General features: G+C 49.8%; 1 protein-coding gene across 1 annotated transcript in view; it reads right to left on the reverse strand.

The window, feature by feature from the left end:
* The window catches only part of PTH1R (parathyroid hormone 1 receptor), an 89,564-nt gene extending 76,139 nt beyond the window's left edge, over window positions 1–13,425 (reverse strand). The window contains exon 1 of the mRNA XM_054390119.1: window positions 13,351–13,425. Within this exon, the coding sequence (XP_054246094.1) occupies window positions 13,351–13,425 (75 nt within the window). The remainder of the gene's footprint in view (window positions 1–13,350) is intronic.
* Window positions 13,426–22,583: the final 9,158 nt, after the last annotated feature.

Raw genomic sequence — 22,583 nt, forward strand, 5'->3', positions numbered from 1 at the left:
GGAGATGTGGGCCTGGTATCAAACCTGCATGTCTATTCATGGCAGACTTTGAGACTTTTATCTACCTTTTCCAAACTTCCCAGCCCACAGAATCACAGGATCATTGTGGTGGGATGAGACCTTTATTAGTATTGAGTCCAACCATGAACCCAGCACTGCCAGGTCACCACCAAACCATGGCCCTCAGCACCATCCCTCCAAGGATGGAATATGGAGTATGATGCCCTCCCAGCTCCAGCCAGTCAGCTCCAGCATTCCACACCATCTCCTCCTTTTGTTGGGCATGGAGGGGAGACACTGGAAGGTTTGACTTGCTTCTCACCTGGAGCTGAGGGCAGGCATGGCCTCAGAGCCATAGGGGAAGAGATGGTGGAGGGAAGAGCTGTGGTGGAGGTGCATGGGAGAGAGAGGAGGGAGGAGAAACTGCTTCTTCTGGAGGACTAACAGTGCTGATAGCGAAGGCTGGCAGCAGAGTAAAAGGGAGTTAGGCACCAGGCTAGGAAGGGAGTTTTGTGCCTACATCTGCTGGGTCTCTGTCACATCCTAGGGACCCTCACCTTGGTCCCAGCAGTGGCTGTTGACTGGTGGCTGCTATGCAGAAGACTTGATTGCATTGCCACTGCAGCAGGGGTGAGTAGCTGATCTACATACCAGCAGAACCAGGAAAACAGGCAAATGGAGGGGCTCAGGGATCCACCTGGGCTGTCTGCTCTTGCTCTGGTCCACCTCTGACCTCTCCTCCACCCAGCTCTGCTCATGGGCTGACAGTTCACCCTTTGGCTGATCTTGGGCAGCTCAGAGCCCTCATGGCCCTAGGAAGTGCTGAGTCAGGTCAACCAAGCACCCACCTGCACGGTCCCCTATGGAGATCCTCTTTGTGCTCAGCCTGCTTGGCACAAACCCAGGGCTGGCTCCTCACCTGAGTGCTGAACGTTTCCATTTCCACTGGCTAAAGCATTCTCCCCTCCCCCTGCTCCTCCATAAACCTGAGTCATCTTTTGCTGAGGACAAACAGAAGGAGCAGCAGCAGTTTCAGCAGCAGCTGTAACTTTGAGCTATCTGAGTTCCCACTGCCAGCCCTACAAAAAACATGTGCAAAGAGCACTTGATGTCCAATTTGTTGATCACAACCACACTGTTGGTGACACCAAGGGGTGCAAGGCCAAAATCTGTGCAAAAATGTGGGTAGGAGAGAAGGGAAAAAAAAAACAACCAACCAACCAAACCTCTGCTTTAAACCCTGATGATAGCTCAGCTGAAATCTCAGCACTGCAGACTTCCTTTGGCATCCTTCAAGAGTGGCCCCAAAATCCACAGCTGAATTCAGCCCTGTCCTGTGGTTTGAAAACTCCAGCCTGCTGCATGCTTATCATCCCTCCCCACCACCACCACTGCTGCCAGAAGCATGGGGGACACTCCCTCCTTTCAGACACCCCCCTCCCCATATTGTTCTTGTTTCAATGCTTTCACAAGAAGGCACAAGGCAGCCAGCCACAAAAGGAGCTACTGAAGCATGGCTGAACATGGCCTGGAGAAGTATCTGGAAAGAGGAGAGGTTGTCAACCAACCCAGATCATCTCTCAATCTGCTGAATCCCCTCCCTTCCAGCCAGATGCAGCTCAGGGTCAGGAGACCGGGACCAGCATGTGCCAGCTGGACTTCTCCACTTTCCTCCCCCTCCATCTCTCTCCTGGTTTCAGTGGCACTGATTGACATCAGATGAGGTCCTCTTGGCCCTTCTCTGCTCCACAGGAACCTCACCGATTACGCCAGCAGAAGGCTTTGGCCCCTGGAGCTTTGTGGTTCCTGTGATGAGGTTGGAGCAAATCACAGAGAAAATCTGACCCCAGGAATGAAACAACAACAACACACACACAGAAAACAACCCCAACCAGCAAGCATGCTTCATTGCAGTGGTGAAAGGCTGAGGGAGAAACGTCAGCCATGGTGGGAAGTGAGGTGGAGCTGAAGCTGGTGTTCTGCAGGGGGATCAGAGGGTGGCATGCTCCAAGGCTGGCTGACAATGCTGTGGCATGAGTCAGAGCCAGGCAGCTGTGCCCACATTCACTCACATGCACACACCAGTTGGTACCAAGCCCTGGCAGCTGAGGACATTGAGGCCAACCCTGTTCTATGGGGTGCAGACTCAGATCATTGAATGATAAAGTATTAGGGGCTGGAAGGGACCTCTGGAGCTCAGCCAGTCCAAGCCCCTGCTAAAGCAGGGCACCCACAGCAGCTTGCCCAGGGGCACAATGCCCAGGGGGAGTTTGGAATCTCTCCACACAAGGAGACTCCACAACCTCTCTGGGCAGCCTTGGACAGGCCTCCAGCACCCTCATCCCAAAGAACTTTCTCCTCCTGTTAAGATGGAACCTCCTGGGTTCCAGGGTGTGCCCTTTGCCTTTTGTCATGTACCTGGGCACCACTGACAAGAGTCTGGCCTCATACTCTTGCCCTGCATTGCCTCTGCACTCCATGCCCTTTAGCTCTTGCTGAGCATTGCTCAGCTCCCCTCTGGGGCTGCTCTCCTCCAGGCTCTCAGCCCCAGGGCTCTCAGCCTTTGCTCCTCACAGAGCTGCTCCAGGCTCCTCAGCAGCTTCCCAGCCTCCACTGCACTCTCTCCAGTAGTTCCCTGTCTCTCTTGAACTGGGGAGCCCAGAACTGGAGACAGTAATCCAGATGCAGCCTCACTGGGGCAGAGTAGAGGGGGAGGAGAACCTCCCTTGTCCTGCTAGCCACACTGTTCCTAATGCACCATGGCTATTTAGACTGGGAAAACATTTCCATCTCCATGCCTCCAGATCCATCTCTCCCCTTTTATCCTTTTCTGGGCAGAACAACACAGAGAATCCACTTTTCCAAATGCTGAGAGTCCACCCTCACTCCCCCCATGTCCTCTGTGCTTTCTCTGCACATGCACAGTGAAAAAGGTCTGAAAGCACACAGAAGGTCAAGGGGAGAGTTAAATCCCAACTGCTGCTCTTCTTTCCTTGCTGAAGAGACCATTTCAGAGCAACTAATTCAGTGAGAGTAACCTTGAGGGCACTGGCAGAGAAGACAAGCTCAGAGGAAACTTTGGAGATACCAGCTGTGGGAGGCTGAAAGCCTTCCTAAGTTGATGGCTTCTGGAAAACCATCAGTTCTGGCTTTTGAAGCTCTGTCTGTTGGTGTATTTGTAGCTGCCTCACCTATTATCAGCTCCCTTTTTACTTTTATTTCCACTGCTTTTTACTCTCTTCTTTTTTTAACTGAGCTGACTGAAATTGCTCACCATGGAACAGACACCCTCCATAAGATTGCTTTATTGATCTCCCTCTTTGAGTGCAGCCAGGAGAACAAGGTTGTTTCTTCACAGCCACTCATCCTAGATGGTGTCTCAATGCTCCTCTAGCTCTGATTGCTCTGTGTCTGAAAGGAGAGGGGGCTTGGGATGTGGGAGTCAAGAAGAAAGTCAAGGTAACATTGAGGAGAGGCAGGGGTTTGGGCACTGAAAATGGAAATTGGATGTGAAGTTCATGGAGATCAGTCCAGCTGGAATTTGGGTCCTGGAGGAGATCAGGCATCACCTGATCTGGCTGAGTTCACAAAAATCAATTAATTACTTGCTCTACAGATCAGCCTGTAGTTTCCTACCAGAAAGCAGACAATCTCAGGAGCTTCTGGCCTCACTGTGTCACTGAATAAAATAGTTTAGAGACCACAGAACTGCTGAGGTTGGAAGAGACCTTTGAGATCATCAGGTCCAACCTCTTGCCTAGAGCTTGCAATCTTACCACTACTGCTAAGCTACTATCACTGAACCACCTCCCTCAGCACCACATCTCATCTTGTGGGTAAGAGGAACAGCAGTAACATGGTCTGGGTGCAAGTGAGCCTCTGCTCACTTCAAGGTTGGACTCCTACCTCTCTGGGCAACCTAGGCCAGTGGTTAGTGTCCAAGATGGGCCCTTCTGGGATGCTGCACTCCCTTGAGTGCTCAAGGCAAATAAAGGAGGTGAATAAATCAAGCAGTAAGACAATGATGAAATGGCTTGCTAGAAAGAAGGGATTTGCAGGTCAGCCAGAGAGGTGGGAGCTGCCCCATTCCTGGAACCATTCCAGATCAGGGTGTATGGGGCTCTGAGCAACATGCTCTGGTTGCAGATATCTCTGCTGACTGCAGGGGGGTTGGCCTGGAGAACTTTCAAAGCTCCCTTTCAACCTAAAGCACTCCATGATACTGTGATTCTAAGTCCTAAATGTTGGCAGTGTCCCTCCCAGTCCCACTGAGTCTCAGTGAATTAATTATTTATCCTCTGCTAGGTGCCCAAGAGGTGGCAGTTCTCCACCATCTATCTGCTGCTCCTCCCAGAGTGCTTCATCCCCTGACCCGTGACACTCACAGGTTAGATTTTTGCACAGCAGTCACTTTTCTGTTCAAACACAGAGAAACAAACCCTGTGGGTCTCAAGCCAAAGGTCAGTGATGAGAAGGTTTTCTGAGGACAGCCAGGGACTTTCAAAGCAGCTAATCTGAGGCTGCTGCTTGCTCTCAGTGTGGCAGGACTGAGCAAATAAATGCTTAGAGAGTGGGGAAGGGAGGCTAAAGCAGAGATAACATCGAGGAAGGCTGATTAGCATCGGGGCAGCTGTGTGAGAAACCAGATCACCAACCTGCCTGGTGTGCTGAGACAGCAGCTCCTGCTCCAGCCCTTGCCCCAGACACTCAGCTGGCGGGAGGTCTTTTCTGAGAGGCCAAGTTTCCTTCTGCTGAGCTGCCCTTAGCTGACAGATGCTTGAGCTGCACCTTCATGGAATCATCACACAATCATGGAATGGTTTGTGTGGGAGGGGACCTTCAAGATCATCCAGATCCAACCTCCCTGCCATGGGCAGGGACACCTTCCACTAGACCAGGTAGCTCAAGACTCACCCAACCTGGCCTTGAACACCTCCAAGAGGGGGGCATCCACAGCCTCCCTGCCTCTCCGCCTCTCCAAAGCTCTGAAAGCATCCTCCAGGGATGGAGACACCACCACTGCCCTGGGCAGCCTGGGCCAGACCTTGCCAACCCTCAAGGAGAAGAAATTATTCCTCGTGTCCAACCTAAACCTCCCCTGGGTCAGCTTGGGGCTGTTTCCTCTTGTCCTGCCACGTGTTTCCTGGGAGAAGAGACCAAGCCCCACCTGGCTCCAGCCTCCTTTCAGGGAGTTGGAGACAGTGAGAAGGTCTCTATGCCAACCTGACATGACACAGTGCAAGGACAAACCTACACACATCACTGGTCCCTCATCCCTCCTTGTTTCCACCTCTGTGACCCAGCCTCTCCCTCACATGTCTCAGGGATTCATCCAATCCTTTGCTGAGCAGATGTCACTCACTGACCCAGCTACAAACCTTCTGCTACTTGTACTTTCTATTTTTCTGTCTTAACTTAGTTTCTTGCAAGCTCAGTGAGTTGTATCAGCTCATGGAAGGATGCACATGGTCAGGAGAGAAGAAAGGAGACAGGAGTGCATTCCCTGGGCTGCTGAAATGCTTTGAACTAGGAATGCTGGAGGGGTGGGAGGGAAAATGGGTAAAGAAGTCCAAGAGAAAGGGAAAAGCAGAGCCAAGCCAGCCTTGAAGAAGATTTCAACCATCACCTGAGTGTTCTCAGAGGAGTTTGTGTTACAGGAGGATCAAAGTATGATCTGTTAAGAGAATGCCATCAGTCCAAAACATTCCTGTTCTGGAAAACCAGGTTTCTGGAAGTCAGTCCAAGCTGAGCCTCCAAAGGGAAAGGAAGACCATAAACCACAGAACCCCTCTGATCCCTGGCAGGGGTCAGACTGGTCTCTGTGGAAATAAAGGGATTAGTGCTAAGCCAGGTACATCAAGCAGGAGTCTGAGTGTTTGCTAATCATGACACAAGACAGCAAAGCCCAGTCTGACCCAGCAGGTCAAGTTTCAGCCCCAGGGATAATTATTGCTACGTTGCAAAAGGGGTAAGAGAAAGATCATCTGTAGCAGAGCAGCTCTTGCAGGGGCTGCTGAAGTCTGAGGTGCTGTGGGTTGAGGCAGCCAAGTGGGATCCTAACACCCAAGTGGATGCAGAGAGGGAAAGCAAATTATCCATGATCAGACCTCAAAAGTTTGAGATGAGCCCAGTGAGAGCTGTGGGGCTGGAGAGCTGCACAGTCTAGTGAGTACCTAAATCCATGCTGGACTTCCTCACCCTCTACCAGACATGTGGGACGAGGATGGCAACAAGGACCAGTTCCCAGGAGGGGTTTAAGTTGGAAGCAGCTGTAGTCCAGCTCTTCTGTGCCCTCCTCCAGGTCTTAGGCACAAAGAAAACCCAATGGACTCCAACTCCTGGCAGCAGGCTTTCCCCAGCCCTGTATAGAAACATGGAATGGTTTGGCTTGGAAGGAACCTTCAAAGGTCCGACCCCTGTGCAGCCAGCAGGGACATCTGCAACCAGAGCAGGATGCTCAGAGCCCCAAATAACCTGACCTGGGATGGTGCCAGGGATGGGGCAGCTCCCACATCTAGGAATGTTTTCCCACCTCACCCCACACTGCTTGGTCAGAGGCTCCCCAGTGGCAGCTGCAGTTTGGGGGTTTCAGTGTGATGAGTCTGAGCTTTGTGTCCTAAATAACTCTGCAAACCAAGGACTGATTTCAAATGAATTTAACTGAGGGGCTGAGAGATGCATCTCCCAGAAGGAAATCCTCCAGCCATCATCTTTACACCCTAGGAGAGTTCTTTGTGGACTCACAGAATTGTTTTGGTTGGAAAAGACCTCTAAGATCAGCAGTTCCAACCATGATGCCCACTAAGCCACGTCCCCAGGTGCCATGGCCACAGGTTTCTTGAACACCTCCATGGATGGGGATTCCACCACCTCCCTGGGCAGCCTATTCCAGTCCCTGACCACTCTTGTAGGTAAGAAATTTTTCCTAGTACCCAACCTAAACCTCCCCTGATGCAACTTGAGGCCATTTCCTCCCCTTCTATCACTTGACACCAGGGAGAGCAGACCAACCCCCACCTCACTGCCATCTCCTTTCGGGCAGAGAACAACTGATGATGCTGCAGGGACACTTATCAGTCCTTCCAGCCCAGGAAACAAGTTTAGAGGAGACACAGAGCTGTGGGACAATCCCAGCCTCTCAGCACCATTTTTCAAAGGGCCATGGGACCTGTGGCAGGGCCAAGCAGTTGCCCCTGCCTGAGCTGTCTGGCTTTGGAGCAGGGGCTGCTCCTCACAGACACACCACCCTGGCCAGACTTATCTCAAAGCACTGCTCTGGGGCTATTTCTAGGAGGCCAGAAACCAAACAACAACTGCCTGGACCTGAAAGGCACACCTCGGATTTCATTTCCTCCAGCCTTTACCCCCTGATGTGCACACAGTTGCTCTGTTGCTTTTCCTCTTCCTCATGCTGGGCTCTTTAGTTCAAGAGAGACAAAGAATTACTGGGGAGAGTCCAGTGGAGGCTGGGAAGCTGCTGAGGGGCCTGGAGCAGCTCTGTGAGGAGCAAAGGCTGAGAGCCCTGGGGCTAAGAGCCTGGAGGAGAGCAGCCCCAGAGGGGAGCTGAGCAATGCTCAGCAAGAGCTAAAGGGAGCATGGGGGGCAAGAGGCTGGGACCAGACTCTGCTCAGTGGTGCCCAGGGACAGCACAAGGGGCAGAGGGCACAAACTGGAACCCAGGAGGTTCCATCTGAACAAGAGGAATCTTTTTTTGGTGTGAGGCTGCTGGAGCCCTTTCCCAGGCTGCCCAGAGAGGTTGTGGAGTCTCCTTGTGTGGAGAGATTCCAAAGCCCCCCCTGGGCATTGTGCTCCTGGGCAAGCTGCTGTGGATGCCCTGCTTTAGCAAGGGAGTTGGACTGGCTGAGCTCCAGAGGTCCCTTCCAACCCAAAGCAGTCTATGATTCTATGATTTTATGATCTCTGTTTCTATGTCTCTATGATTCTATGACTCTATGATGTTACGACTCTATGATTCTGTGCTTTTCCTCTTCCTGATGCTTTTCCTCTTCCTGATCCCAGGATCTCCCACCAAAACCCAGCCTGCTCAGGTCAGCCTTGTCACTGGGCAGCAGGGGTTTTATTTGGCTTGCACAGGATGAAATCCCAACCCATGCATCACCCCAAGGCAGGGGAGGCTTTGTTTGCTTTCTGTTTTGCGGTGGAGTGTTTTATAGTCCTGGGATCTCTGCTAATCCCCTGCTACAATAACAAGCTCAGGATCTTTCCTAAATATGTGGGGCAGGGGTGGGCAGGCTCCCAAGAGTGTGCAGGGCAAAGAACATTTCAGATATTGTTTCCCTCCTCTTGGAGCCTGTCCTGATTTAATGAAGTTTTGTCAGCTTGTTGGGATTTGCAGGATCTCTATATAGGATTGGTTTATGATGATGAGGAGGAGGAGGAGGAGAAGGATACTTTTTATTTAGGGGCTGTCTTCTGAAGCAGAACATGATGAGCATTCCCTTCCAGCTAGAAATTATTCAACTTCCTATCCTTTCCTGGTCTGTAAAGATGAGGGGTCTGAGCTGAGGAAAAAGAAACAAGTCAAAGAGCAAAACCCCAGAGGGCACCAGCTTAATCCAGCTGCTTCAGCACCCAGGTTTTGGCTGCCTGGGGACCCAAGCATCACTCTGCTGCCAACTTTCTCCCTATCAGAGATTCACACCAGTGCTGGGGTGGATGCAGCTCCCTTGGGACTTTTTCTGCAGGTTATCAGGTCCAGCTTGCCTCCACTACTGGGTCTGCAAGAAAAGATTCAAAAATCTCTAATGATACCCCCTGAATATCTCTGGGGGTACTACATCTTCTCTGCAAGACCAGAGGGAAGCTTCAGCACTGCCCAAGCAGCCTGAATGGGGGATCAGGGGTTGGGCAAACACAAGCTGCAGCAAGCAGAAAGGAATCAATCCTCTTCTGCTGCCAAAAGGCAGCCCCAAATGTGCAGCACCTCCTGCAAGGCACCAAGCACTGCTGAAGGACAAGACCTTCCCAACAAAGTGGGGACCTCTTTTGCTACCCCACATAGACCTTCTTCCCTGCATCATGCTGAGCTCAGCCAACCTCAGCTATTCCCTCCAAACCAGAACTATTCTAGTCCAAAGATCTGCAGAATGCTGGTGGGTTCTTACTTTTCTTTTTCTTTCTATTTTTTTTCTTCTCCTTCTCCTTCCTCTTCCTCTTCTCCTTCTCCTTCTCCTTCTCCTTCTCCTTCTCCTTCTCCTTCTCCTTCTCCTTCTCCTTCTCCTTCTCCTTCTCCTTCTCCTTCTCCTTCTCCTTCTCCTTCTCCTTCTCCTTCTCCTTCTCCTTCTCCTTCTCCTTCTCCTTCTCCTTCTCCTTCTCCTTCTCCTCCTCCTCCTTCTCCTTCATCTCCTTCTTTCTCCTCCTTCTGCTCCTTGTCTGATTATTATCATTGTTATCATCATTATGATTATTATCACTCAGAATATCTCCTCCAGTGCCAGGCTATGAGCTGGCAAGATCAGGCAGCAAAGTGCAAACCCAAGGGGTGGGCAGAGCAGAGCAGAGCAGAGCAGAGCAGAGCAGAGAGCTTTCAGCTGGGAGTGGGACACAGAGGGGTTTCTCTGCAAGGAGCTCCTTATTTTGTTCAGATAAAATCACAGTTTCTACATCTTATCTTCTCTGCTCTGCTGATGTCAGACCCTACTTTTAGAGCTCCTTTTGCACACATCTTCTTCTCAAGCCCATGTTTGCAGGGTTATCTGGCTTGGGTCAATCTTGTTTCCTTGGCCTTTGGACTAAGTAGTGGAATGAATCCACATTTCCCCCCTCACCCTGCCAGATTTCAGGCACAAAGTGCTCAATCAACAAAGCAAAATTCCCCTCACTGTTTAATCATGATATTCCCAGGGAAATGCTGGGGGATAACCTCTCTGGATTTCTGGAGGAGCTGGAGGAGACCAGAGCTTCACCCAATACTTCACCCCACATCAAAGACCACCATCTCCTCCTCTTAGCTGCCCCTCAAAGGCTCAGGGCAGAGATGCTGATCTCCCTGTGGATTTTGTGTGGCTCATGGTGGGATCAGGATCTCTGCAAGGACACTTTTCACTCTGAAGAGGACTCTCTCCTCCAGCATTTTTCCCCTCTTCTGAATTTCCTCACCTCAGTTTATACTTAATGCAAGCCCCGAGAGCTGCCAGCCTCTTGCCCCATGATCTACCACTGCCACAGGCAACCAAAGGACTCATTTCCCATCCCTGCTTCAACACTTTGGCTTAAAAACTAAATGCCATCACTCTCATCTTTGCAGGCTGACAGAAGGGATAAGGGGAGCAACAGCTTCAGATTCAGGATGCATCAGAGAATCACAGAACTGTTGAGGCTGAAAGTGAGCTTGAAGATCATCAAAGCTCACAACCCCACCACTGCTGCTGAACTACCACTCAACAACATCCCTCAGCACCACATCCATGCAGCTTTTCAATCCCTCCAAGGATGGTGATTCCACCAGCTCCCTGGGAAGCCTGTTCCCAGTGCCTGAGACCCCCTTCTGCGAAGAAGATGCTCTGTGCCATCTCAGCACCACCACCACTCAGCTGCAAGGAGCACAGCATTTAAGATCAGGGCTCTCAAGATTCAAGTCTTCCAGCCTCAGACAGATGAATTGTGCCCTGAAGCTCTGGCTGCCCCAGTCTGCAGGAATCCTCCTGACTCAAACCACACAAACAGAGCTTTGCTTTGCTCTGCTCTGCTGGGGGAGTAGAAGGTCAGGTCCCACTTTTAGCTTAGCCCAAATCTGCCACAGAGCCCTAAATTAGGTTCTTCCAACCCCATCCTGCAGCTACTCTCATTGAAGTTTATTTTATTGTCCTTGTTGCTTCTAGGAGGGAGTCACTTGGTGACTTCTCAACACACTCATGAAACTCAACATGAAGCACACTCAGACCCACCACCAAATTTTGAGCATCTATGTATGTGACCCTTCCTCGCAGATCACAGAATCACAGAACTATTGAGGCTGGAAATGACCTCTGAGACCGTCAGGTCCAGCCTATGACCTAACTTACAGCCACAGCTACCAAGACATCACCGTGCTGAGACCTGCAGCCAACACCATGCTCTGTTTTCAAAGCTCCTTTAAAAATTGACTTGAAGTTTGACAAAGAAAGAGCAGCAAAAGGAAATTGAGCTCTAGGCACCCTGCAAGTCTGTCTCTGCCTTGCAAGATGCCCATGACATGAGGCTGACCTTCTTATTTTGCCTAAAAGGGATGTCAGAAGGGACATGCAGCAGCTCTGAATTGTCAGGACTGCTTTGGAGACCTTCTGGCAACTCCTTCAGCTGGTGATGGTGGATTTGGGAAGAGAGGGAAGAGTCTGAAGCATCCACATCAGCTTGAGCTTAATTAAACCCAAGGGGGTTTCTAACAGCATGACCCTAAATCTGTATAGGAAGGGGTCAGGCAGCAGAAGAAGGGTTCTTGTACATCCTTCATCCAGCTCTTCTCACCTAATTTCCCTTTTCTCTTGCCCCTGGCAGAGCTCTTCCTGATTTATGCCTAGGTCCAGCTCACCTTGAGCTGGTACAGCTACTCCAGCCACGAGCCCCCCTCAATGCTGTGGAGCAAATTACTTGGGGTCTGAAAGTGTCTGTTGTGATGGGGGTCATCAAAAATCAATATGAGGCAACATGAGGGAGCTAACACTTGGCTCCCTGGCTGATCCTCTGCACCTTTTGGAGGTACTGGAATGCACTGGGAGAAGGGAATAAACTGGGAGTGGGACTTGGAGATGCATTCTGCAGCCTTGCCTGTCTTTTCTTGCTCCTGAAGTGTGCTGAGCTCCAGCCTGGCTGTTTCATGACCCTGATTTTCTCCAGCACCAACAGATAACACCCAAGCCAGCAGGACTACAGCAGCAGCAGAAGGGCTGTGGAAGTGGCAGGGTAGCAGGTGCTGCAGGACCTATCCTGTCATGGAATGGCCTCAAAGCCAGACATGGTCATGGAGATGATAACCCAGCCCCAGAACGGGGGAGAAGCCTCAACCATCACTAACCCCTCAACAAATCATAGAATCAGTCAGGGTTGGAAGGGACCACAAGGATCATCTAGTTCCAACCCCCCTGCAGTCCTCCCACTTTCCCTGGTTATGGGTTTTGAAAGGTTTGTTTGTGCTTGGAGATAGAGCAAGATGGGGAGGGACTGCAGCAATGATTGTTTCTCCTCATGGATTGGTGTTTCCCTCTAGCATGATGCTGAACATTTGGGGGAAGTGTTCACCCCACCAGCCCTGCACAAAGTCCCAAGTGGTGCTTGCCAAAGCCAGGGAACAGGGCCCTGGGTGATGGCTCCTGAAGGATCAAGGAGGACCTGACTGCAGCCAGGACCAGGGTGAGCCTTGACCTTTCAAACTCCCTTCCAAACACATCTCCATCCCTCATGGGAACCAGGCACTGCTTTAGGTGGTGGTGCCCCTTCCTACACCAGAAGGGGCTGGGAGATGGTAGCAGTAGTGGTGACTCCAGGGCTGGAGGAGGCAAGAAAAGCCAAAGCAGCACACCCAGCAGCAGGTCAACCTCTGGTGCCTGATTCTGCATGACATTTCCCTTTGCTTCTGCAGAAGAGCTGTGGGCACCACTTGGGGCTGCAGAGGAGGGTCTGAACTTCTCAGCCACGTTTTCCATCATCACCATCGAGGCAGTTTTGACAGATTTTAGCCCTTTTAGCTAGGTGTGGAAAGACATTTTTGCCTTGGTGTGTTTGCAGGGACAGGTGAAAACAGGGCCAGGGAGCAAAGGGTTAATACTACTTTCATGCTCCTGAGTGTAAACTGTATGCAAGCCCTGCACTCCGAGCTCCTCTGCACATTGAATCCCACAGAGGAAGGCACTGTTTTTTTGCTGAGATTAGGCAGATTTGCAGATTAAATTACAATGAAATTTGCAGTTTAGGGGGAGGGGAGTGTGTGTCTGTGTGTGTGGAAATAAAAGAGTGAAAAAAAAAAAAAGAGTTGCCCTTTCCTCAGAGATGTCTCTGAAATTATCTCTCAAATGCTTTCCCTGTCAAAGTCCACTCCTCTCCTATCTGGAGAGAGGGTTTAAAAGTGATTCAAAACTCTTTGGGGAAGCAGAGACATTTTAATTTCATCTGGTGCAGCAAGCCAGAGACCCAAGTGCAGGCACCATCTGCCAGCGACATAAACCAAAAGGAAAAGAAACAAGAACAGCTCCCACCACCCCCCATACCCCAAAAAAATATCCTCACAACAACACCCAGCCCCCAAAACTCTAAATCCCAACGTTTGGCTGCCTAAACTCTCGAGGTGGTAAATTACTCATCAAGGAAACATCATCGGAGAAGACAGAAGGGAGGGAAAAGCTGGAGGGGACTCACCAAAGCGTAGACTGAACTCAGGACGGAGCAGCAGAGGATCAAACCCAGGCTGTGATAAACCAGATATGATCCCATATCCAAGAGGCTTCTTCCAGCATCCAAGCTCCTTCAGGGAAGTAGGAAGACGAGAGATCTTTCCAGCTCGCCGGCTTGCAGATGATTTCTCCTTCCCTCCCACCCCCCCACCCCCCCCACCCCCCCAACCACCCTCCCCACCCCCCCACCCCCCACCCCCAACCCCCCCTTGGTTTGTTTTGTTTTGTTTTTTTTCCCTTCCAGAATTTGTTTGATTGTTTGTTTGTTTCCCCAGTTTTAGCCAGAGAAGCACATGACGAGGAGGATCCCCGGTCTCCTGCTCCTTTTTCTCATGGCTGAAGATGATGTGAGCAACTCCTTCAGTGCAAGCCAGGAGAACCCATGTGAAGAAGTCACTTTGCTCCCTCTTTCAGAGCTGCAGCCCCTGCTGCTGTTTGTTTTCCATCTGCATCTGTCTTGGAGTAAGAAAAAATCACATCCATATGGTCTCAAAACTGCTTCTTCTCCTTCTCTGTCTTCTCCTTCTTCTTCTTCTTGGCTCTTTTTATTTTTTAATTTTATTTCTTTTTTCTTTCTTCTTTCAGGAGGCAGTGGGAAGTTGAAATAATTTCTTTGTCAAAAGGCAAAAAGGCTCAGAGAGGGAAAGAGAAGAGAGAGAAGGAGGGAGAGGAGGGAGGGGTGGAAGGGGTGGGAGATTGGAGAGGGTGGGGGAGGCTTTTAACCGCTGCTTTATTTTTAGATCCAGTAATTTTATATTTTAGGGTTTCAGAATGTTTTTGCTTTTTAGGTGAAAAAAAAAAACCCAAACCACCTCTAATTAAAAAAAAAAAAAAACAACTCTTCGCCCCCCTTCTTTTCCTTTTTTTTTCCTTCTTTTTTCCTTCACCACGCCACCAAGTCCCCAAGTTGAAAGTTAAAGAAAAAAACAAACCAACGCCAAAAAAGGCAAACACCCCCCCTCCACCAAACCAAAACCAAAACCCAACCCAAACCAAAACCAAGAACAAAAACCCCTTGGAAATATTTTCACCTTTGCACAAACACCAGGACCTGGGGGGATAAGGGGGAGAAAAAGGGATTTTTCCATAGATATCCCAACAGATTTCAGCTCCACAATAGGTTTATTCTGCCAGCTTTCCAGGTTGCAGAGTTTGGGCTTTTTTTTTTTTTTTTTTTTTTTTTTTTTAGGTACAAATAAAGATTATTTTAAATTTTTTCTTCTCCCCCCCCCTTTTGCTTCTCTCTTCCCTTCTCTGTCTCAAAGGATCTGCAGTTTCAAAAAGCCGATTGAGCACGGCGTGAAAGCGTGGGGCTGAAAGATCACTTCCCCCCCTTCCTCCTCCTCCTCCTCTACCTTTAAGTAGTTTCGTTTAATTTCATTCCCCCCCTGCCCCCCCCAGCTCCCCACTCCCCACTGGAAAAAAAAAACAACAAAAACCTTTTCACTTCACCAAATATCCTGAAATCTTCAGGTTTGGGGGGAATTTAGTTATGGATTTTTTTTTTCCCTCTACTATTTCTTTTCACTATTATTATTTCCACAATTTTCTCTTTTTTTTCCTTTACTATTATGTTTTTTACACCCTCAGGGGCATGACTTCCTCCATTCCATCTCCAGCAGAAGCCTCCTGAAAGCTTGGGATGGGATTTTGCAGCCTCCTGAGGTTCATTCAGGACCTCCTGGGTGAAAGGGGTTGGGGGGTGGGGGGGTGTCCAAATTTCAGCTGTTGCCTCCCAGCCCCTATCACATTCTCCCTCTCCTCCTCCCCCCCTCTTCCCTGCTTGGATTTCACCTCTTGTTTTTTTGAGTTTCAGGGCAAGGGGGATGTTCCTCCTTTCATTCATAAAACTAGGAGAGAGGAAAAAAAAATAGTAATAAAAATGAAATTAAACTACCCCCCCCCCCACGCTTCTCCCCCCATGCTCCCTCAAATCCAAACTATTTAAGAGCTGAAACCAATCTCCCAACAACCATCTTCTTTCTTTTTTTTTTTTTTTTTGAGGTGGGACAAGCAGCAAGGATGGGAAGGGGCTAGAAATCCTGACCCCTATAAACTCTGCTCTCAGAGTTACTTCATTGAGCCTCCCCCCCCCACCCCCGTTTCTTTCTTTCTTTCTATCTTTTTTCTTCTTCTTTCTGTTTTTTTTTTTTTTTTTAAGAGCAGGGGATATGTAAAAGAAGGAGAAAGAAAAACCAAACCAAGCTCCCCTCTAGCTTCTAGCAGAGAGCAGAAGGTAAAAACATCAAGTTTGCGCCGAGCGGAGCTGTGAGCATTTATTTCTGGTTTGGGTTTTGGAGTGAAGAGAAGAGAAAAAAAAAAGGGGGGGGGAGGGAGAGAGAGAGGAGAAAAAAAAAAAAGAAGCCCCAAAACTGCAGTAGGTTTGTTGCTTGCTTGCTGCCTTTTTTTTTTTTCACAGCCCCGTGGCTCTGAATAGGTGCCTTCAGCTAATTTTATGAAAAGGGGCTCTTTCCAAGGCTAAGGTAGAGGAGGGCTTCCTGTAAGGGAGAGAGGGGGGGTGGAAAAGAGACTTTTGCTCTTGATGCAATCTTTTCCTCCTCCCCCTTTTCCTCCTCTTTCTCCTCCTTCTCCTCCCTCTTCTCCTCCCCCTTCTCCTCCCCCTTTTCGTCCTTCTCCTCCTCCTTCTCCTCCCCTTCTCCTCCCTTCTCCTCCTCCTTCTCCTCCCCCTTCTCTTCTTCTCCTCCCCTTCTCCTTCCCTTCTCCTCCCTTCTCCTCCTCCTTCTCCTCCCCCTTCTCTTCTTCTCCTCCCCTTCTCCTTCTCCTCCCTTTCCTCCTTTTTCGCCTTTTTCTCCTTTTCCTCTTCCTTCTTCTTCACCTTCCCATTCTCCTTTTCCTTCCCCTCCTCCTCATCCCCTCCTCCTCATCCCCTCCTCCTCATCCCCTCCTCTCCTCTCCCCTCCTCTCCCCTCCTCTCCTCTCCTCTCCTCTCCTCTCCTCTCCTCTCCTCTCCTCTCCTCTCCTCTCCTCTCCTCTCCTCTCCTCTCCTCTCCTCTCCTCTCCTCTCCTCTCCTCTCCTCTCCTCTCCTCTCCTCTCCTCTCCTCTCCTCTCCTCTCCTCTCCTCTCCTCTCCTCTCCTCTCCTCTCCTCTCCTCTCCTCTCCTCTCCTCTCCTCTCCTCTCCTCTCCTCTCCTCTCCTCTCCTCTCCTCTCCTCTCCTCTCCTCTCCTTGTCCTCCTCCTCTCTTCTTCCTTCTCCTCTCCTCCTCCAATTTCTTTCCTGCAAGAGTGGTCAGGCATCAGAAGAAGCTGCCGAGGGAGCTGGTGGAGACACCCTCCCTGGAGGTGTTCCAAAAACACACATGGCACTTTGGGACATGGTTTAGTGGACACAGAGGTGTTGGGTTGGACTTGATCCTAGAGATCTCTTCCCACCTTAACAATTCTCTGATTCCATGACCTTCTAACCATTGATGGTATCCAATTGCTACTGGACAAGGTGTTCTTTGTAAGAAATTGTTGTGGTGTTTTGCCACTCAGACTGCAGCTGTAGCTGTAATGCTCCCAGAGCCTGTGCAAGAGGGATGGAAGAAGCTGGAGTCACCTTATCAGTAACCATAGGAGGGATCCTTGCTGGGTCAGATAAGGGACAGGTGAGGGACATCGTTTCTTTTGACAGTTGCTGAGCTTGAAACCTGTTCCCAGGAACCACAAAGCAGGACACAGAGTCTTACCCCTCACAAAGCTCTTTTTATCTCTCTCTGGCTGAGCATACAAGGAACATGTGAGGGACCTTCATGCCCAGCTTCAGGCTGAGCTTGCCTCGGAGTCCACAGTCCACTGCAGCTCTGATAAGCGTCCAAAGGTGATGGCCTGAAACCTGCAGGGCTGGCAGCCAGGGAGGAGGTGGAGACAAGGTCCCTTTGTGAGGCTGTTGGAGCTAGCTGCAGGAAACTGGAGACAACATAAAGCCACAGCGTGCTGGGGTCATAGGATCATAGAATTGTTTTGGTTGAAAAAGACCTCCAAGATTGTTGAGTCCAACCATCAACCTAAGACCACCATGGCCATTAAACCACGTCCCAAAGGACCATGCCCATACGGTTTTTTCAACACCTCTAGGGATGGTGACTCCACCACCTCCCAATTTCAATGCCTGACAGCTGAGCTTGGTGTGCCCTGAAGGAAATCTTTTGTCCAGTTTGTACAAATAGTGCCAGGAAGATCCTCAGTCGTGGTCCTGAACAAAACTGCAGCCCTGTCTGGGAGAACATTGACCACAAATGTCTTGACTTCAAGCCCTGGTAATTTGTAGGTTATTGTGTTGCAGCCTGGTTTGTCAGCTTAACCTTGCTGTAGAATTGGACTTTTCAACATGGAAAAGAGGTTACCAAAGAAAAGGAGGGGGATAGGCAGGTGTTAAAGTGAAAAATCCCAAAGGAGGCCACTGGAAAATGGTGCTTTGGCATTTTTCCTAATAGAGAGGTTTGAGCCATAAGACTGAAAATTAAAGGAATGGTGCAAAGCCAACAAAAAGAGGTGGCTCTTCACAAGTGGTGGTGTGCAGGATCCAGTTTGCATGGATTCAAAAAGTGATTAGATAAGCTAACAGAAAGGAAAAAGGTTCAAAGAATTCTAAACATGAATGGAACAGCTGAGCCCTGGGAGGTCTCTAGGCTAGGGGTCACTGAGGGCTGGGCAAATGACAAGTCCATGCTCATTCTGTTCTTAAGAATCAGAGAATGTCAGCATGGTGGGGGCTGGAGACCACCCAGTCCAACCCTCTGCTAAAGCAGGGCACCCACAGCAGCTTGCCCAGGAGCACAATGCTCAGGGGGGTTTGGAATCTCTCCACACAAGGAGACTCCACAACCTCTCTGGGCAGCCTGGGACAGGCCTCCAGCACCCTCACACCAAAGAACTTTCTCCTCCTGTTCAGAAGGAACCTCCTGGGTTCCAATTTGTGCCCTCTGCCCCTTGTGCTGTCCCTGGGTACCACTGAGCAGAGTCTGGCCCCAGCCTCTTGCCCCCCATGCTCCCTTTATCTCTTGCTGAGCATTGCTCAGATCCCCTCTGGGCTGCTCTCCTCCAGGCTCTCAGCCCCAGGGCTCTCAGCCTTTGCTCCTCACAGAGCTGCTCCAGGCCCCTCAGCAGCTTTAAGGCACTTCACTGTACCCTTTCCAGTAGTTCTTTGAGTTTCTTGAAGTGGGGAGCTCAGAACTGGATCTAGTCCAGCTGTGGCCTCCCTAGGGCAGAGTACAGGTTGAGGAGCCCCTCCCTTGACCTGCTGGCCACGCTCTTCTCAATGCAGGTTATTTGTAGTAGTTACCAGCACAAGACCCTCTTCAGCTATTACCCACCTTGGGTGCTGTTGGAGAAGGGATGCTCTGGAGGGTTGAGTTTTCATCAGTTCCTTTTTGTTACTGGATATGAGCCCAGCTCTTAGGACTGGAAGGAGCTGCCCCTGAGTGTCTCACTTCAGTCAGCCACCCATGGGGCAGTCAGGGTGACTGTCTGCAGCATCCCTCAAGCCACCACGAGCTGAGAGAGATACTCAGAATGGTCCCAAGGACCATTGCCTGGTAGTCTGAGTGGGGAGCCTGCTCGTAGGGAAAGATTGCAGGATCACACCCAGGCAAACTGGAGGGAAGCCAGCAGAAAGGATAAGAGATTTCAAACATCATCTAGGAGGACAAAGGGAAAGATTTATTAGTGTTTGTTTGTTTGTTTAAAAAACTTTGGTTCTTTTTTAAAAGACTGGGAGACAGCAGCAGTCCTCTCCTCAGTCACAGAGAGTAACAGCTGAGTTTTGTAGCAGCACCAGAGCATCAACTCTCCCCCTGGAATGGGCTCTGCTGAGATCAGACCTCGAATCCTGGGGTCAGTTTTGGACCCCTCACTCCAAGAAGGACATTGAGGTGCTAGAGTGGGTCCCAAGAAGGGCAACAAAGCTGCCGAAGTGTCTGGAGAACAAGGCTGGTGAGGAGTAGCTAAGGGATCTGGGGTGGATGAGCCTGGAGAAAAGGAGGCTGAGGGAAGACCTTCTGGCTCTCTGCAACTGCCTGAAAGGAGGCTGGAGCCAGGTGGGGGTTGGTCTTACTGCCCAAGGAACAAGTGACAGGACAAGAGGAAACAGCCTCAAGCTGCCTCAGGGGAGGTTTAGGTTGGACATGAGGAACAATTTCTACCAGTCCCCATCCCTGGAGGGGTTTCAAAGCTGTGGAGATGTGGTGCTGAGGGCCATGGTTTGGTGGTGCCCTGGCAGTGCTGGGTTCATGGCTGGACTCCATGATTCCAAGCAAAGCCATTCCATGATTATGTGATTCCAGTAGCACTCTGCAGCACCTTCTCCAGATGGATAATTTTGTACCATTTCAAAAGGAGACCATTTTTATTTATTTTCTTCTTTTTTTTTCTTTTAATGAAGAAACTGCAAACATTTACTTAGGAATGCTCCAAAAAAGGCTTCAGTCATGGACCTGTGATAATCTCTGACCCTTAGCAAGATCCAAGGATCCACCCAATTCAGCAGCCATAAGTAGTCACCAGTTAAGAGAGAGAATATTTTACAAACAAATTCTTTTTGCTGGCAGAAATGGAACTCTGAAAGTTATTTGGAATTCCTTATTGTTCTGAGAGTTCTCAGTTTGAAGTTTTCCACTGGTTTTAACAACTTCTACTAAAACTGAGCTGGTTTAAAAAGCAAACCCAGCAAAATTCCTGAAGATCTTAACTGGCTGCCACCAGACTGTTGGTACAGAAATTGTGAGTTCTTCAATTTTCTCTTCAGGACCCTGACAAAATAATTAACGAGGAAGAGAAACCATTTTCTTTGATGCCATGTGAAATGAGACCAATTTGCTGTACTTCAGTCACTTCCCACAGAAATCATCTTTAAATGATTCTTAAAAAGAAATCTCTTTCCTATTTCCCCACAGAAATGATCTGAAGTTTTTTTCACCACCTGGCAGCTCTGAGTCAGGGTTTTCCTCGAAGCTACTTTCTCCAGCCAGGACTTCAAGGCATCCTCATGCTCCTGTAGCTCATTCTACACTTTCATGAGCTGGCTACCTAAAGGTCACCTATAAATTCCACCAGCAGGCAGTATGGTTACACCCCATAAACCTTTCTCTTTTTCTTTGCTGCATAAGGAAACAGCAGAAGTTGGCTCCTGCCCATTTCAGCAACGTTACTCAGCCAAGCATAAGAATAAGGGAGCAGAATGGAAAGAAAGGAAAGAGAAGAAATGCAGCAGGCTTTGGGATAGTCACTTTTTTCTTTCTTTTTTGTTTTTATTTTCCTGCCAGGATTTGGGGTATTTGCAATTTTAGGAACATTTTCCAGCTTCTCTCTTAAGAGCCTTGTCTGAGTTATAAATAGTGGTGCTTTAGGAGAAGAGAGTGACAAAGGAAATTGTGTTTGCTAACCATAGAGCCATGGAATGGTTTAGGTTGGGTGGCATCTTTCAAGCTCATCCAGCCCAAGCCCCTGCAGCCAGCAGGGACATCTGCAACCAAAGCAGGTTGCTCAGAGCCCCAAACAACCTGAGCTGCAATGATGCAAGGGATGAGGCAGCTCGGGACAGACTCTCACCACCCTCAACACAAGAAATCTCTTCAGTCTCTGCAGTCTGAATCTCCCTCTCTCAGTTCAAACCATCAGCCCTTGTCCTGTCACAACAAGCCTTGATCAAAAGTCTGTCCCCAGCTTTCTGATGGTCCCCTTGAAGCACTGCAAGGCCACCAGAAGGTCTCCTTGGAGCCTTCTCCTCTCCAGGCTGCCCAAGCCCAACTCTCAGCCTGGCCTCCCAGCAGAGGGCTTCCAGCCCTGCCAGCATTGCTGTGGCCTCCTCTGGCCCTGCTCCAACAGGTCCCTGTCTGTGCTGAGGACTCCAGAGCTGCCCCAGCCCTGCAGGTGAGGTCTCAGGAGAGTGGAGCAGAGGGGCAAAATCCTCTCCTTCCACCTGCTGCCCACATTGCTGGGGCTCAGCCCATGATCCAATTGTCCTTCTGGGCTAACAGTCAAACTTCCAACTCATCTATGCCTGATTCCTGTCAGGAACAACAATGTCCTATCCTTTGAAAAGATGAGATGTGAGATCTTTGAATCAAAACCCTTCTCACCAAGATGCCTTTGGCAGTGATTCAGTGCTGCTGAAGGACAGGCAAGGAGCTCACAGGAGGGCAGTCCTACAGCTTGCACATTTAGTGGTTCTTGTGAGCACCAGACTGGATTTTATGGTAGAATTTAGGTGAAAAATGTATTGTTCAACCACTGCAGCAGGAGACCCTTTCCATAACAATCTCCCCAAATCTCCACAGGGCTTTTACTTGGGAGATTGTTGGTTTTCATTCATATTTGTGTTTTTGTAGGCTTGGATTTGGGGTTTTTCAATCTGTCTTGGGACCTGAGCAATTCATGACTGGAGCATCTGTGTGAGCAGGAAAAGCTGAGAGATGTGGAGCTGTTGAGCCTGGAAAAGAGCAGACTGAGAGGGGAACTTACTGCTCAGCAAGAGCTAAAGGGTGGTGGTGGTGAGGGGGGCAAGAGGCTGGGGCCAGACTCTGGTCAGTGGTGCACAGCTATGGGACAAGGGGCAGTGGGCACAAACTGGAACCTGGGAAGTTCCACCTAGGCTGCCCCAGAGAGGTTGTGGAGTCTCCTTCGCTGGAGAGACTCTGAAGCCACCTGGGCATTGTGCTTCTGGGCAAGCTGCTGTGGGTGCCCTGCTTTAGCAGGGGTTGGACTGGATGAGCTCCAGAGGTCCCTTCCCACCCTTACCATACAGGGATTCTGGCGTTCTGTGAATCTTACTCGAACTGCCAGACTGGTCCTTCAGAGAGAGGACAGCTCTTTGTAGCAGACAAGCCTGGATGGCCAGAGCTGCAGAAGAAGCCACTCCTGTATCCCATTATTCCAGACACCAAATAACAGAGAAATGTTAATTGTCCTGTCAACAAAGTTCTATTGTCTGAGCTCAGGGCCTATGGGGCAAGGAAGAAAGGAAGCAAAAAAAGATGTTAGGAGTTATTGGAGAAGGAACCCTGCCAAGGAACGTGTTCCAGAGGGGTCATGGCAGAAAGAGAGACCCAGAGCAACATCTTCCGTGTGGGGTTGGCTTGACTCAGTGGGTACCCCAGAAATGAAAGGGAAGCATTTCATTGGTCTCCTGGTGATGTCAATCTCATGAAAAGTTGACCTTTTTAAACTGAAATGTTTCCCTCTAGGAAAGCTGAAACATT

The sequence above is a fragment of the Indicator indicator genome, chromosome 20 (genome assembly GCF_027791375.1).
Source record: "Indicator indicator isolate 239-I01 chromosome 20, UM_Iind_1.1, whole genome shotgun sequence".
Classification (NCBI taxonomy): Eukaryota; Metazoa; Chordata; class Aves; order Piciformes; family Indicatoridae; genus Indicator; species Indicator indicator.